The sequence below is a fragment of the Miniopterus natalensis genome, chromosome 21 (assembly GCF_054644295.1).
Source record: "Miniopterus natalensis isolate mMinNat1 chromosome 21, mMinNat1.hap1, whole genome shotgun sequence".
NCBI lineage: Eukaryota > Metazoa > Chordata > Mammalia > Chiroptera > Miniopteridae > Miniopterus > Miniopterus natalensis.
The window spans coordinates 10,245,190-10,263,319 of record NC_142101.1 but is presented as its reverse complement, the minus strand read 5'-3'; the positions used below and the strand labels follow the sequence as shown (position 1 = coordinate 10,263,319).

General features: G+C 37.6%; 1 protein-coding gene across 11 annotated transcripts in view; it reads left to right on the top strand.

Moving 5' to 3' along the window:
- Positions 1-17,739, top strand: part of CEP170 (centrosomal protein 170) — an 84,740-nt gene extending 67,001 nt beyond the window's left edge. For 5 of the 11 annotated variants that reach the window (XM_087829023.1, XM_087829022.1, XM_087829021.1 and 2 more), the window contains 7 exons: positions 3,074-3,308; positions 8,435-8,612; positions 10,588-10,758; positions 11,174-11,262; positions 13,086-13,179; positions 13,884-13,935; positions 15,437-17,739. In XM_087829023.1, the coding sequence (XP_087685149.1) occupies positions 3,074-3,308; positions 8,435-8,612; positions 10,588-10,758; positions 11,174-11,262; positions 13,086-13,179; positions 13,884-13,935; positions 15,437-15,723 (1,106 nt within the window). In that variant the 3' untranslated portion in view covers positions 15,724-17,739. The remainder of the gene's footprint in view (positions 1-3,073; positions 3,309-8,434; positions 8,613-10,587; positions 10,759-11,173; positions 11,263-13,085; positions 13,180-13,883; positions 13,936-15,436) is intronic. The other 6 variants (XM_087829024.1, XM_087829026.1, XM_087829030.1 and 3 more) reach the window with 3 other exon arrangements.
- Positions 17,740-18,130: the final 391 nt, after the last annotated feature.

Genomic DNA, 18,130 nt, shown 5'->3' with positions numbered 1-18,130 from the left:
TAAAAATCATGCCATAATGCAAATTTCATATTTTAGGCTATGCCTAAAAGAGTTTTTAAAAAATGTGTATGATAAAAATAGAAGCATGGAAGTCTCTGATTTAGCAAAATTAAGAATGAAGTTTCTTTATTTCTTCTTAAATTCTGATATAATTTACTTTTAGTTTAACTAGTTTTTTCCAAAAAAAAATCCTTCAGTGACCCTTTAATATCAAGTTATATGGAAATATTCAGATCTGTTCTAATAAGATATATTTTAAACTTACTACCCCGAGTGATCAAAATAAAGCTGTTGGTTTTCATTATGTTTTAAGTTCACATTCTAAAAACTAAAAACATGTTAACATCCTTAGAATTTTTTTAGACTGTTTGCTTTCCCATTTTTATTCTACTCTCAAAATTTATAGATGGGAGGAAATAAATGTTGGGCATGCATGACTTAAGTTATTTCTTTCTCCAGGTCGAAGACCCACTATAAGAGCATTGTCAGGGATCTTTCCTCAAACGATCTGATTGCTACCTGCTCAAAATACACATGCAAAATGTGTTTGTGGTTTAAATTCCCACAAGAATATTCTTATATAAAATATGAAGATGTGTTCGTTGGCTGAAATGCTTTTGGTACATCTATAAATGTGAATGTGTTTTAAAGGCAACAAAGTTTTGGTAACAAAGAAATCAGAGAATTTGCAGCTAAATGATCCTAAGAACTCTCTTTCCCTGTTTTAATTCTGTAAACATCATGGTATGTTTTTATAGTGAATATAGTTTGTATTACTTCCACAAGAGGCAGTGTTGCATAATTTTACAACTAAAATAAGTTTATAATTAATGTAGCTGAATTAATTTTCAGGTTAGCTGCAAAACTAGTTAAGCTCACCTTAGAACTTTCTCTCATTTTATTATATGTGCTATTCAGCATCACGCCACCCAAGAAATCTCCCGGAGATTGGCATTTCAATACCTCAATACATATTTTCAATCTAATGATTATCTGAAATGCCTTAGTGGTGCCAATTTATCAAATAAGCCTAATGATATCAAATTAAATTTAATTCTGTAAATGATTTTACCTAAGCAAATAAAATTCAAGAGGAGGAATTTTTAATAATAACATTTTTCTTCAACACAGGTAGAAACCTGAAAATCTGTCATTCTATGAGAAATTGAATATGCCTTTTTTTAAAATTAGTCTTAACTGGAAATGTGTAAAAAAAAATAAAAAATAAAAATTTCTGACACTCACTTGTAAAGCAATTGGAATAGTAAGGGATGAGTCTTGAACTCTGGGAGCCAGTAGACCTGTCTTAAACTTTGAGTTAAACAAGGCAAGACCTCTCTGGGTCTGTTTCTTCTCTATGAATTGAAGAATCTGGACTATCTGATGTCCAAGGTCATTCTTTTCTAAAAGTCTATGAAATAAGTAGGCATTCAGGAAAGTTAAAAACACTCTACGTAGCGTGAAGTTTCTTTTGCAAGAACTAGCAGAGTGTAGATCTTCAGATAAAATGTATAGCTGCTATAGTTTGGGAGCAAGGATTAAGAAAGTAAAAAGGAATTAAAGAAGTTCTTTGAGAAATAACAGGTTAGAGGTCCTGGTGTTAAAGTCCCTTCCCCAGTCCTTTTTCCGCAATAGTCGCTTTACTGCATTTTAACTCCACTCTGTGCTGTTATTACACAAGCTAAGTGGTGTTCACAGGTACCTTGAGCTTTGCTACCTAGTACCTAGTACGCTGTGCTTGGTTTGTTTACTGCTGGTAAAGCTAACCCTTAATTATTTGAAGAGTATTATATTTTCATTTCTCTGCTATACCCTACTTACTTTCTTATTTTACCCTCAATTTTAAGAGAACAAACCTAGAAATGTTACCTTTCAGTTTTTAAAATACGCTTTATTCTTTTGGTCGCTTTTCCTTTTAAAGATGTTATTAGAAACTGTCACTATTCTTAATGGCTTCTTAGGTAGATCTAAAAAAATAAGTGGAAAGTTTAAAAATTTATTTTTTTCTCTCTAAAATTTCTCGACTATTTTCTGATCTTGAGACTAAGACTATTAAAAGTTAATTCTAGCGTGGCTCTGCTTATCTACTGTCATGTGATGTGTAACATACTTTAGTGGCACGTGGTTCAAAAATATTAAACATCTGCTAACCAGACTCTGCTAAGTGCTAGCTGTACGCTGGTGGATTAAACAGGCATGGTCTCTGCCCTCATGGCGTTTACTGTAAATTAGTCACCATCTCTCTGTTTTTAACCTCTTTTTATGCTTCACAAATTGTTTGACTCTTATAACAGTAGTAGTGAAGTGTCTGCATTAATCTGTCTACTGACTTTTCAGATGTGATCTGTGCCTAAATGTCAGTGGTTGTTGCAAGTAGCTTGTAGAGTTTTGCTCCTCGTAGCTTTTATGCCATTGTCTATTTTCGCCATATGCTTTCCGTGTCAAAGCAACAGGTTGTACTGAAGATGCTTTGTTGTGTTTTTACCATGTAAAAAGATTTTTTCCAATCATAGCATAACAGGATGTTGAGTGACAGAGGTAATGTTTTTTTTCTGCCATAAAGGCATAATTTCCACCGCAGGAATTATGCACGTTTGTATGTTGGGAAAAGAGGGGTTTTACCATCTCCGTGTTGAAAGTCCATGTGGCATGAAGAAATCTTTTCCCTTAATTATTTTTGTTGTTGTTATTGTTGCTGTCATTTTTTAAAAATCCATATCTTCACTTGAATGAGAAATATTTGCAATTCAAAAGTACTTGAGTTAAACATGTATGAATAGAGCTTGCTTAGTGTTTACCATTAGCAAATTTTTCATCTGAATGTTTATTCACCATATTACGGAAAACACAGTCTTTTAATTATTTTTAATTGTTCATTGTTTTTAATTTATCAAACTGTAATGTTTCTATCCTTAAGGAGTAGTAGACTTATGGTTTTTGTGAGGTATGTGTATGTCGGTTATTGAAAATTGTGCTGTGTGTGCTCTCATAGTGTTTTTGAGGTCATGATTTTTACTTTATCTCCTTTAAAGATAACATAATAATTCTTTTTTTAATAATTAAACTAATTTAGTAAATTCAAGATGGAGGCGCTTTCCTACTGATTATGCTTCCACCTCAGAAGATGAATTTGGATCAAACCGTAATTCCCCTAAACATACTCGTCTACGTACTTCTCCAGCCCTGAAAACGACTCGATTGCAGAGCTCTGGGTCAGCAATGCCTACGAGTTCTTCATTCAAGCACCGGATAAAAGAACAGGAAGACTACATTCGCGATTGGACTGCTCATCGAGAGGAGATTGCCAGGTTGGTTTTAATGGGTTATCTTTAAGAGTTGAGATTTTTTGCCAGCATTTCAATTCGATAACAAAATTTAGCTTTTATTTGACTTGTACTAATAGTCCAAGAAATGAAATCCACTGGTAACTGAACTTAGTTTTGTCGGAAGTATTACTGTCTGTTCATTTGTTTTCATTTCATATTCTCAATGCCAGTGTTACTAACATATTGTAGAATTAATTTATTTTGATTACTTTTTTACTTATGGTAGAGATGCTGATGAGTCAATATAATTTTTGAAAGGTAGTATCAGCTCTACATAATTAAACAGTTGAGCGCTGGCCTAGGATCCAGGAGATCACGGTTCGATTCCCAGTCAGGGCACATGCCCCGGTTGCAGGCTCGATGCCCAGCAGGGGCGCACAGGAGGCAGCCGATCAATGACTCTCTCATCATTGATGTTTCTCTCTCTCTCCCCCTCTCCCTTCCTCTCTCTGAGATCAATAAAGATATATTTTTTAAAAAAAGAACTGTGTTATATTTTCAAGCCTAAAATATTTGCAGTTAAAATTATGAATTTGTCAAATCTTAACAGTAAAAATACCAAACTACTTGTAATTTTAATACCTTACTAAAAGCTTTGTTTTGATTTTGGTAAGAGCCAGTTTAATTTTGTGGCCAAAATTAAGTGGCGTAGGTTTCCTTATAGCCTGTAAAGTAATGTAATAAAACATATTTATGCATTACAATATATCTTAATTTTAAAGTCTTTTAATTGCAATATAATTAAAAGATATACTACATTTGTGTGGGGGGGGATTGGAAGTGAGCTTTGAAAATATCTTTTGTTTCAGAGAAAAGACTGTAGAGATAAAAATTATATTATCAGACAATAAGGTACATTTGCTCAGTTTTAAGACCTGATTTATTGGTTCACAATAGCTAAAGTCTAGTCCAACCTGTTTGTGTAAGTCTGTTGGGCTAGGCCAGCCCCAAACAGAAGAGTGGGCGTAGAACACCTGTCCCCAAGTTCAGATGCCAGCCACTCTTCAGTTTGTTCCATTTTTCGACATTTCCTAGTACTTTCAACATTTCTCATCGAACTCTCTGGCCTGAGGGCACCTTGTGCTGCTCTCTTGGGGTGTTTGCAGGATCTCAAATACTGCTCATTGAGTAAGGACAGTACTGTCCCGTCAGATGACTCCAGGCCATCTTCTTGTGACTTGCAGACTTTGTGTCTCTGGTGGAGATGGTAATGTTTTTTCCATTAAGCCTTTCTCATTCAATTAGGAAATGTTTGTTGATGGCTAGCAGTTATCTTCTCACCAGTATCTTTTTTTTATGACTTGCTTGGCTTATTTCTGCATACTAGGAGGCCTCGTTTTAAGATTCTTTCTACATTTCACTGAGTATAACTTTACCTGTGGTGCTAAACCAGCATTCGGAGTTAGTTTCATTGACAATAACAGGAAGTACTTTTATATATATATAATTCAATCCCTGCCTCTTTTGATGGCCGGAAATGGATTCCATGTACTTTGATCCTCTATTTGGGCCACTCATGAGTTGCTTGGCTGCCCAAGAGAAGTCTCCAATTTCAGCTCATTATGATCCCACCCTAAACCAGTCTTTTGTGGCTCAGATGTTCCTTGAGCGTCTGCACTAGATGTGGTTTGCCATAATCCTTTTATGAAGGTTTTGCAGTATTGGATCCAAATGCCACCAACATATAGTAAATACAACTGACAGTCTCCACCAGAAGAAGAGGAAGATCTTACCAGTAGGAAACCTTTTCATGAACCTTCCCTCCATAGTCTAAACTTAGGTCAAATACATGAGTTAATCTTTAAGTCTGTTGAGAGCTTGCCTTTTTCTGATGCTTTATTATAGTGTCGAAGTCAACATAAGCTTGTCTGGAATGACCCTTAAATGTCTCTTCTTAAACTGATTTTATATTTATCACCCTGTCATTTTAAAACTAGACTAAGTTATTTATTAAAAGCTAAGTAATTAAAGTTGTAGTTATAGTCTCTTATCCAATGTTAAAGTAACAGGAGGTTTCATTTGTTGTCATTAGCTTCAGCATTAGGAATATAAAGCTAGTAAACTTCATTCATTGCTCCTCGGTTCCTTTTTTCGAGTAATAGCAAAGGTAACCTCATTGTCGTGGTTTCTACGTATATCCTTTGGAACTCTACTTACACATGAAAACTTGTGAACTAGGCTATTGAAAAGATAAAGCAGACTTTATCCTTTATAGTTAATTTAAAACCTAGGAGTGGTTCTGTTGCTGGCAGTTTAAATCAATGAAGCCTGATGGTTGGTTTCCGTGATGGCATTTAGAGCACTAGCAGACACTGCATGTTTACAGGGCCTGCGTATCACAAGGACTCTGATTTTCAGTATTTCTTTTAAACTTCCAGTATACTCAAAGCCCATTTTTAATACATTCCCCCCTGTATTTAACCCTTTGGTGAAAAAATAACTTTTAATTGATTTAGATAAGAGTGATATTACTGAGATAGTTTATGCAAGAAAATCCCAAACGTCACATTATCCCGCCTGTTTTACAAATGATGCATTGGAGGCTTGAGTTACCGGCACTGCAGATGAAGCAGTTGGATTGCGGAACTCCAAATACAATGTGTCATTTTAAGAATTCCCTCCTCTACCAGATTTGATGGTGGGGAGATTGAGAATAAGAATGGGTGTTATAAATTTGGAGTTTAGAGAAAGCACAGATTCAGAGATGTAAAGAAATGCATTATTACAAAATACTCTATTAGTAATCTGGAAGCATTGCAATTAATTTGTAAGATTATATTTAGCAGCCATATGAATAGAGTCATACCCTATATTGGATCCTAACTCTGCTATTTCTACTTGGAGATACTCATAATTTTTAAAAATAATTTGCCTTTTACTAATACTGGCTTTAGTAGATGTTGAGATTTTTAAGCAGTGCAGATTTAAATTAATTTAATGGTCTATATTATTAAGTCAACTTTAAGATATGAGTTGGCATGCAGAGAAACAGCTGGCGTATACAGAGCGTACTTGCAAATTAAAAGAAGGCTTTTTTAGTGCTTATTGACCGAACAATATTATGTTGTATATACACAGTTCATTTTAGTACAATTTTACTGCATAACATGTTGAGATTGCTGTGGCGTGTGTTTTTTCTAATTAATTTATGCTGCTGCTTACAGATGTCAGAAATTTCATTGTACAAATGTCTGCATAAAAAACTTGCAAGAACAAATAGATTTTTGTATAAGCTGATGATGATTATTTTTTATCTCATTAAGCCTGGTTATGCTGTTTCTCTCCCTTGTTCTTTTATTTCAGGAAATTGCAAGAATTGACTATATTACCTAAGGGTACACTTTAAACCCTCTCTCAAAAGAATCACATCAACATTGAACAAGTTTTTTAAAATTATGTATGGAATGGTAATGTCAGATACAGCATGACATAAAAAGACCTTGTTAGACCACTTACTCTGTGACCTTAATCAACAAATGGTCACATACCTCTCCTAAGCCTCGCTTTCCTCGCCTGTAAAACAGGATGATTAATTCTCTTACAGGTGGTTGTGAGAATTAGAGTTGATGAATATAAAGCTTTTTAATGGTGCTCATTATAATATAATAGAATGGTTTTGATTATACATAATAGGTTTTATTATAATGATGCTCATGACATCATCCTAAGCTTATTAGAGGGACCCTAACTGCTGCTCCGCCACTGTAGCTCTCGGGGCCTAGCACAGTGCCCTGCACATGATACGGAATCAGTAAATATTACACTGGTGAATAAAACAGGAATTGACCCCCAGTTGCTTCTGTTGGGCCATAAGTCTCAACTTGGCTTCTCTTTTTAAATTTATAGGTAAATTTTTTATGCCATTACTGCATTCCCTGTGAGTCTTTCAAACTCACATTTTGCATAAGTTAAAAAAAAAAGCTACATTGTACTTTGATTTTAAGGTGGCAAGGAGCTTTAACGTGCACTTTTAGAATGTTCTGTCTTCCCAAAACCTTCCCTGTGGAAGTAGCCAAGGTCGAGTTCATATGCAACGGATGCTTAACTTAGGAAATTTTCAAGATTCATGGAATTTAAATCTTTTTGAGAAAAACATTAATATCAGTGGTGGATTTTGTAAGTTTCTCCCTCTTAAAAACACAGCAGTAAAGGAAAAAAAATCTTTTTTTTTTTCCTTTGAGTATCACTGATGGCAGTTATTTAGCTCATCATTTCACATGGCTGCTAACATAAGAAGATGGCTTTGTGGAAATGAGCTCTACACCTGGGCTCCGGTCCTGCCTTAGCTGCCTTTAAGTTGTGTAGTCGTGAGCAAGTCACTCAGCTTCTCCCAGAAAGTGACCTTATTCATAATCAGACAAGCCCTACCTCACAGAACTTGGTGACCCTCAAATGACAGGTGTGTCCTGTACGTGACAGACATAGTAGCTAGAAGTGCTTGCTGGTTCTCAGCCTCTTGTACACAGACCTTGTTGGCCCCCTGGGGGAGCTATGGAGCTCTTCTCAGGATAATCCTCACAAAATACTTAGAATTACAAAGAAATGCAATTATATTGAAATACTGCATAGTTACCAAAATACCATTGAAGTGATGTAGTAGTACATGGTTCTTTGTTAAAATACCCAAGTGAACGTTATTGCTGTGAGCTGAGTGACTGCAGTGATGTTGAAGAAGCAAGGACTGAATATTTTGAGACACCTGTGGCAACTATAATGCGATTTCTGTTGGTGTCGAAAATCACCAGTATTGCTGGTACTACTCTTGTTTGTTGCTTGTATTTATAACTGAAAAAAAATGCAAAGCTTAGTGCGGTTAGTGAAAATAAGAGTTGTAATGCCTTTTCTCCTCCAAGTCACTTCTTCAGGGTGTTTAATGTATATTTTTCAAAATAACAAGTTGAGATTATATGGAATTTCATTTTATTCAGTTTTTGAGTTAAAGTTTAAGATTCCAAATATCAAAATAGTTCATAACATTTCCAAAGAATTTGAAGTTTGGGGTACAGACCTGTAGATACACAACTCACGTGACTGGTTCTATCATAAATGATTTTTCCTAGAGCTGTTCCTTAAAAGGGATTAAACTTCTCTTCTAAAATTATTCCCAGGATCAGCCAAGATCTTGCTCTCATTGCTCGGGAAATCAACGACGTAGCAGGAGAGATAGATTCGGTGACGTCCTCAGGCACTGCACCTAGTACCACAGTAAGCACTGCTGCTACCACCCCTGGCTCTGCCATAGACACTAGAGAAGAGGTAGGAGATCCTCATGGAGAAATGCATAAGGTTCTTTCTTTTCTTTATTTCTTTTGCTTTTAGCTTTTTGCTCCATTTATTTTACTTACATCCACCCTCCCCGTTTGCATGAGGCTCTGCATTTTCCATCTTTGCTTTAACAAATTGCTTTTACGTTTTTGTAACAATGCTGGTAGAGGCTAACATTTGGTCTACTATTAACAAGAAGTTGTGGTATTTTTAAAAATAAGTACTTTGCTAATTATTGCTGCATAGTTTCACTTCAAGTATGAATATAAATGGCATGTGAAAAGCAAACCAGAATTTGATGTTGTTGTATGAAGTTCTGTAAAGTTTAGCTATGAAAATACATCAATTACAAAGGTATTTTCATAGCTGTTTAATTAGGAGATAGCTCTAATAGCAGAAAAAGAAAAATTCTAGTTTCACTACTTTAAATATTCTGTTGATGACTATATACACACACAAGGATACTTTGAAAATTGAAATATATGTACATACACACACAAATATTACATACATATTCAGTCTTGAAATGCTCTTGTAAACTCTCTGGAATGTAAATTAGCAGATAGACTATTATCCTTCCAGGTCCAGAGCTCCTGCTCTCGAGCTCTAGGGGGCGCCATTTACCTAGCATTGCTCCAGAAGGCAGCTTTAACATAACTTGGCCCTCTTGATTTGGCGCAGAGGTGCAAGCAGAAGATGGGCATTTGAAAGAATGGATGAAAGTTTTATTAGGACAAAGCCACACTCATTGTTTAATTAATTATCTTCTGGCTGTTCTGTGCTACGATTTCAGAATCGAGAGTAGTTGGACAAAGACTGGATGGCCGCAAAGCCTAAAATATTTATTCTCTGGCCCTTTACAGGAAAAAATGTGCCAGCCTCTGATATTGATGATTCCAATGCCTTAATTTATACAATAATGTTCTCAATAGTAACCCGAAATGGCTAGCCTTTGTGACAAATTTAATTCTGGTAAACCATGCTAATAATACTGTCTTCAGTTGCTTCCTGTCACATTCCATCTATAATCTCCTTCTTTATGGTCATTTTTGAATTGTTTTATTTTCTCTGTGTGTGTTGTCTAATTTGGTAAATGATGTTTCATCAACCTGTGTAGTTTTGTTACCATGTTGATCAGCTGTAAACGTATGTAAACTCATCCTTATTGGTGACAAACAAAAGGATCGTCTTGGTGGCAAGACATACACAGTTCTTTTGGTACATTTAAAAGGATAAAGATAATATTTTCTTAGCTGTCTAACTAAATTTCCTCTAACATGATTATACATTCACGCAGACCCAGTAAAACTACTCAGACATTTCATTGAATAGGCTTTCATTTTTCTTTTTTCTTTTCTAAATGTCGTGCTAGAGTTTATTCCTTCTTCAGTAAACCGAGTTGCTTTTATTGTACGGGTATATTTGCACTGTAGGTGGCAGTGCGTCCTCTCTGTTGGAATATGTCATGTCTGTAGCATTGTTAAAATTATATCTGGTTAAGACCAAAACACTTCTTTCGTGGATTTAAAATTTTTTTCCTTTTGTAAACTAATTGGAATTTGCAATTTATATATCTGCGACGAAATTTAACGCCTGGAAAAAAAGAAAAAACAAGATGGGAAACTAAAAGAAAAAAGCATTATTTGACACTGGAAAGGCAACGTGAGCCAAGTGAACTTGTCCATCTACGTGGCTCAGCTTTTCAGTTCACCATCTGTTTCCATTTGGGGGAAATCTTGTCCATGAAAGAATCAAATTTATAATAGCCATATGCTTTGGGTTTTGGAAATAAAATCTATGTAGATGAACATATATGTTACGAAGCGGACACCTTTGAGGTGCTTATGAAAAGAAAGATTAATTGGTTTATTGACGATACCATGCTTCTGTTACTACCTGAGAATGAAATAACTTCTGTCTGATCATAAAAAATTATAATGCCAATATCGGTGCTTTTCCAAATTATTCACATCAGGGTTTGCTCTTGTCCTAATAGTTGGTTGATCGTGTTTTTGATGAAAGCCTCAACTTCCGAAAGATCCCTCCGTTAATTAATTCCAAAACACCAGAAGGAAACAACTGCCGGCCTAGTGACTCGAGACCTCAACCACCCGAGCCTCCCGATCACTTAACAATCACGAGGCGGAGAACCTGGAGCAGAGATGAGGTGAGTTAGCAGGTGGCAGAGCAGGGCGCCCCACTGTGGGAAAGGGGGGACTGTGCTGTAAACGGCACTGGGGAGAGAGGTGCTTATCTTTACACGTAGAATGAAATTGCATCTTGACATCGCCCCATGTACAAAAAAAATGATAGTCATTGATTTTAGGATAATATGGATTGATGTTTGGAAGTGACAACATGGGAACTTCACAAGTTATTTAATCAAAGGAGCTCCTTTGGTAATATTTATTTCTTTCTCAACGTCATTATACATGATTCCGATTCTGTTCTCCATTGGTCTTTTATTAAAATTGGCATAAGTGCTAAAGGCCCCTCGATGCAGTGAGCTCGCCCAGCGTTCTTGGTGGTGATGCGGCACAGCGGTGATATTTTTAACGCCTGCTTCTCTCTGCCTGTTTCAGGTCATGGGAGATAACCTGCTGCTGTCGTCCGTCTTCCAGTTCTCTAGGAAGATACGACAGTCCATAGATAAGACAGCTGGGAAGATCAGGTACCGTGTTGTCGCTCAGACCTCCCGGCTTACAGTCGCCTGTTCCACATTTCTCCAGCTGCCACCCAGCTCCTAGGAACTAGGGGGGTCAGTGGCACTGAATCTTCCCGCTGCCCCACCAGCCCTTCCTTTCTAGATAGCAGTCTAGCCGTAGCGAGATCGGCAGCAAGGAGGGGCCAGCAAGAGACGTGGATGTCCCGGATAGCGACCCTTGTCGTTGGAAGTGAACAGCTGTATTCACTCAGGTTCATTTTATTAGTGACCAGAAACAATTTTCTCTTTTAAGACTCAAAATTTCTGTAAAAAGGCTTTAGGTGAAATATGTGTGGTTTAACAATTTGAATCACAAGCATTATACCCAGTGACCATTTTCTGGCAAAATTCACTAAATTTTCAGCATTGTGTGGTTAAGCGTGGACTTCCTATATAGTATGAGTCCATTGTAGTTCTAAGCTGGTTCATGAAATAGTCAGTGTTTCCTTACTTCCCACCAATTGTAATGCTGTTCGGACTCTTACAATGCACAGAATTATGTGCTTAAGCCGTAATATCAGTCATTAGGATAACAGCTCTTAGGTGGCTGGCAAGGATGTTTATTTGGGGGGTTTAGAAAATTCAGCAGTGGATCAGAATGTTCTTATATGAGATTCTAGAACCATTATTGCCTTTTGAAGCATGGTTATGTGTAACCATAGATGTTCTAGACTTAATTTGATATTGGTGAATTTCTTGTTTTTAAACAAGTTGAACCTGGCCTATTGATTTTTGAAGAAATAAAAATAAGTGATTTACTTATGTGTATAGTGTTGATGTTTACATAAGGCCGTTAAACTAGATTTCTAGGCTCAAGGAAGAAATTTACAAAGAAACCAAAATACGCCTAGAATTTACATCTCCCTAAAGCTGCTGAGTCATGTCCCAGGTTCCAGAGCATTCTGGAGAGAGGGATACACTTGAATGACAAATCAGAATTTTGTGGTACTTTATAAGTTAACATATTTGAGTTTAGTTTCTAACATAAGAATAATTATCTTTATTGGTGATTGTTTTTATCAAAAGGAAGATTTTGAAAGAAAAACACAGTAAGCACTCCGATTTTTAACCTTTAAAATAATGTTCACACGTTGCTCAATAAGATTCCTTTTCCTATATAAAGAGGTCTGAAGAGACTCAGTTATTCATACCTAATTCAGCCTATATGTATTCTCATTTCATCTCATGCTTATACTGCATATGTTCTCTCTGAACAAAGCTGTGTTTTCATTGTAACTGATGATTAATTACAAATATCAGATAAAATTTTGGGGGTTATACCATCTACATTTGTTTTATATTTGGTTTTCAATAAAAATGAGGTAAGGTCTGGCTGGTGTGGCTCAGTGGTTGAGTGTCGACCCCTGAACCAAGAGGCCACGGTTCGATTCCCAGTCAGGGCACATGCCCGGGTTTCGGGCTCGATCCCCAGTAGGGGGCGTGCAGGAGGCAACCGATCAATGACTCTCTCATCGTTGATGTTTCTATCTCTCCCTCTCCTTTTCCCTCTCTGAAATCAGTAAAAACATGTTTTTTTTAAAAAACACTGAGATAAATACAAAAATTTATGTGTATAGTTATAACTACTCAGCTACTTTGTTAATACAGATCTCTCACATAAATGAGTTCATTGGTAATATTGGCTCTATTTAACTTGCAGTTATGTAACGTTTAATGGTTTCTTTACCCTTGTGTAGCTTTGAAAATATATACTGTGTTTGTATTATAGTTAAAAATACGATAGGTTCCTAAATATGAAAATTAAAACACTTCTGTTGTTTGATTGATAGAATATTGTTTAAAGATAAAGATCGGAATTGGGATGAAATAGAAAACAAGTTGAGAGCTGAAAGTGAAGTCCCCATTGTGAAAACCTCAAGCATGGTACGTAGCGTTTCTTAGCTGTAAAACATTTTAATAGCAGCATTTTATTTTAAGGGCATGATACGCTTCTTTTGGAGCTGTTGGGTGATACATATTTTTAAAGGGAGATACAAATGCACATGTTTTAGAAACTTTGTGCCTTAAATCGACTCTCACGGGAGTTTAAAATATTGATTGCTTCAAAGTTGCAAAGGGTATGTTTCTTACTGTTATGCATTCCTGTTCTTGTAATAATTATGCATTATAATTTGGAAAACAAGTTGACATGAGTCGTTTCCATTTGCTTAATAAGTTGCTTGTTTCCTCCTCAAGAACTTGTGTAGATTTTTATTGATCAGGGAGTCATCCTGAAACTGAGGTTGGAAGCTTACGTGTTCTTCCAAAGAAAATCCCATCCTTGGGCACTTCTACAAGGTTGTTCCAAGGTTGATCAGAATCAGTTTTTCAAAATCTTAACTTTGAGCTTCTCATCTCCTGTCATCTGATTGAAAAAAAGTGATTTTATTTTAAAATTAATTTAAAGATTTTAAAATTTGAATCGTGTTTGCTGGCTGGCCTAATTATTTTGTGTCTTGTTGCTACAAATGTAGTGCCATGTAGATGGTGTTAAGCATTCCAGGTAAGATGAGCCTGAGAGTCATCGCCTATCAAATGAAAATGTTTTCCGTGAGGGAAGGTGATTTTTGTCATTGCTTTCCCTACAGGAGATTTCGTCCATCTTACAGGAGCTGAAGAGAGTTGAAAAACAGCTACAAGGTGAATTTACTACTGAATTCAGTAGAAAGAACTAACAATTTGGGACAGTGCATGCTAAGTGGTATTTCTTAGAGCAGTCTTATTATTCGAACATTATTTGATTAAATGTAATGACGTGAATAAAAATATAGAGTTGTGCATATCCAAATTACTTCTAAAAAGGAAGTTTAAAGCTCAGTATAAACAGTTTAAAAGACAATAAAGTTAAATCTTGGGCATATTGCTAGATGTTATAAATTAATTTACAATATTATATGTATTACCTATTATATATAAATATGTGAAAAATAAATAAAATAATATTAAAATACATGTTTGCAACTGAAAATACTTAGTGACAGCATCGTTTATTTGGTCTGACAATTCTTAAACCGTATTTGTGGTATCACCCAAATGGATTAGCCTTCTAACACCAATGGTAATTATTTGGATGAACAAGCAGTGAATGCATCATGTTGGCCGTCGGGCCCAGAAGAGGGAGAGAAGAGAGGCTGTTTGCCTCCTGAACTTTGGCAGAGACAGTGCATCGTTGTGTGTCAGACCTTAGTCATGCATTGAGGCCTGTGTTGCCTTCACCCAGAAGTCCCAGTGGTACCAAGGCCCATTGAACTCAGTTTTTATTGCTTGAACTATCAGAGGCCTAATATGTGAGCCCTACATAAGTGATTCTCAATCTTTATTCAGCCTCAACACACTTCAGGGTTCGGGTATACCCCCGTGAGTGAAAGGCACTTGCTCACATGACTGTTAGCTGGTAGAACGGGGTATACTTTTAAAAGGACCTCGTAAGGGATTCTCAAGCCTATAGTGCTTCCTCCCAACTCCCCGCTCTACCCAATGCCAAGTTGAGAATCACTGCCTAAGAGTTTTCCTTGTCCACTCGAAGATCTTTCGGATTGAAAACTGGTTTTAGTTGGCCCTACCACGGAGATAGAAGGGGCTGTGTGGCCTGCTGGGGCTGTCATGGGCTGTTAGTGTCTAGGCTACATGGGGGTCCTTCTGGCTTAGTGGCACGTACACACTTGCACACGGCTGATGTCCTGGCCTTCTCACCAGCGTGAGTGACAACATCCTGTGGGAACATTCAAGGATGGGCTCGTGCATTTTAGTTTCCCCAACCTTCAGGTTACTCTCACCCCCACCAGTAGCAACTGATCCCCAGTGATGTGAGTGATGAATACAGCTAGGAGTGTTTATTAAAACTATAACCAATATTTTCATTTATCCTCTTAAAATAGTGAAAGCAAAGTTTAAAAAGATCTTTTCTGAATTCTGCATCTCCAAACCCCGGCCTTCCAACAGGCTCTGAAATGCCCGTGAGAAAGCATGGTCTATAGATCAGCCCCAGGGTGATGGAAAGTGGGGTTTTCAAAACAGTATAAAAAGGAATAGCCAAAATTAAGCATCAGATAAAAGCATCGGTGGTCAAAACATTGCCCAAAGCCGTAGGCAGCGTTCACATCCACAGTTGTCATTTTCCTTCTCTCTGTTTTCCCTGCAGTGATCAACTCTATGATTGACCCGGATGGGACTTTGGAGGCTCTGAACAACATGGGGTTCCCCAGCGCCCTGCTGCCCTCACCGCCCAGACAGAAGCCCAGCCCGGTGAACAACCACGGGAGCCCGGGTCCGGCGCCGTCCGTCTGTCCAGCAGACGCCAGGCCCCCGCACCCCACCTCGGCGCCGGGCCCGGGCGAACTGGAGAGCGCGGACTCAGAGGCCGACTTCAGCATCCACTTCAACAGGTTCAACCCCGACGGCGAGGAGGAGCTGGCCCTGCCCCAGTGACCCGAGGCCTGCGAGCAGCGCCATGTCCGCGCAAAACAAGACAGCTTGGTCAAGTACAATCTGGTTCTCTCTGGCTTTTTCATTTTACTTATTTATTTTCCCCTCTAATGCGGTCTCGCATCCGCCCACCCAAACCACCTAGGGGACCGCTCGGTGCACGTGTAGGAAAAAGCACTTCGTGGCGATTTGCACCTTCCATGGTTTGAGGATCTTCAAACTGAATTATATAATTGCATCTTCCCCCCCATAGATCTTTGTCTTCGTTTTTGGTTTTGTTTTTAAGCTGTGCTGTGACCTACAAGCAAACTAAACTCAGCCTCTCTGACCCCCATGTCTCCCGTGCCACGCTGCTCCCCAAAATGGACTTTTTCTTCATCTGTACAGATTTGTTAAACACTCACCTTTGCTTCTTAACAATAGGGTTTATATTAGTGCCCATTGCCGTTGGATACAGTGGCATCTAACCCTCCACAGTCCAACTGGCCTTTCAAAACCCATTGTCACGTTCTAAAATTTTCCAACCTGTATGTGATTTCTATAACTTTGTTGCTACGGAAATTGTCTTGGGGTTTATGGAGATGAACTATTATGTTTGCACTAAGATTTGCTGGGAGTGGTCGGTGGACATACCTACATGTCAGTACGGACTAACCACCTTTTTTGTACATAGGAGACTGATGATACTGTATTTGTTTTAACCCCACAGCATTTTACTCCACTTTCAAAAAGATGAATTTGGCACTTTTTTCAATTTTCTTTCTTTTTTCTTTTTTCCTTTTTTATGGAAGTAAGATTTTGTCTCTCATTTTAGGGCAAACGATAATTAGAAAGTTTAAACTAGACGGATAGTTTAGGTGGAGTATAGTTTTCAAACTACGAACATGTATATTGGTCCTGTGTTACCAAGTTTATATGTGACAGTTGGAACAAAGAATCCCCTGGAAATGATCATGAAGTTAAAATTTTCTTCATTGGGAGACTTGGAGAACCAGTAGTCATAAGATTAGTTGATAGTTTCACTCCCAAGCAGTGAATTGCTTCTGTGTGTTTCCCTGTAGGACCCGATAGTAAATCCTGTCTCTGTCTGTCTTACTCACTTCTGAGGACCCTGCAAGGCGACAACGACAAAGGCTTTGGGCCTGTGCTAAACAGGAAGCCTGTGAAAAATATCTTCTATACGCTTCTTTCTTTCCCTTTCCAGTAAGGTCACGTCTGGATAAGTTTAAAAAGAAAGTTAATCTTTGTGTTTCCGGAACACTATAATTTGGGTGACTCTAATTCAGTTAAAGATTATTAGTAGACTTAGAGTTCCCCCTTGACCCCACCAGTCTATAAAGGTTAAAACTGCAACGTTTGCAAATTTATGAAATGGTCTTTAATATTTCAGCAGTAATCCTGTGCTACATTTGTTTTAAGAAACGAACTGTGTACATTCAGAACTTTACAGGATTGTGCAAATCCTGGACCAGTTAATAAAGATGAAAAAAAAAAATACATTTTTTTTGGTAGAGATGTGACAAAAAGGTCTGCTGTGTAATAGATCTCATATTTTTCTTTAAATTTTTTTTTAAAAGGGTAAATGAACTATTCTAGTGAAGCTAAATTCCCCGTTCTAATAAAGGAAGACTGAAAAAACGGTTTTAAAGAACATGATTGGAAAGATACAAATGCTTTGAAGGAATGAATGGAACATGAACACAGGGTCAGTCCATTTAAAGAAAAGGTCAAGCAGCGTAATCACCAATGTTCCCTCTTTGATGGACGTTTGGGTACCGATTATATCCACGTGGAAGTAGAAGGCAAGGAGCCGTTTAGGAAAAGATCGGCATCTGTCTCCTTACATTATTCAGTGTTTACACAGTTTTGTTTAAATATCAACATTTGGCCTTTTACTGTGTTGTTTTTATTTTTTATGAATAATCATTCCCCTTATTTATTTTTGTTACATTTATTACTTATGTTATTTTGTTATGCATTTACAACTCCATTTTTAAATAAAGTGTTTCTGGAACTTTACACAGGGATCGTACGTTTTGTTTCTGACACCATCTGGATTGCTACTGCTTCATCAGTTTGCCAAATAGCCATTTGCACACCATTTTCCAAAGCCCAGCAGAAGAGGGACGCTTCAGCTCTCCGTAACGTGTGAGAGCCGCCGCAGGTAGGAGGTGGCGGCTGCTTTATTTTCCTTGGACGTTTCTAAGCAGGTCCTCCCAGACCAGACCTCAGGCCTGCACGTCAGGCCGTAACCTTTGGCTGGTCGTCTCTGGGAACACATTTGTTTTCTATGCCGTTTTTCCAGAGATGGGTCCATGGCTGTGTCCATGGCGCCTGCTCCAGTAGAAAACTGGCCAGTGGCTTGAGTCACATGTAGTCACAGTAGAAAGCCGCTGAGTGGAGTTAGAAA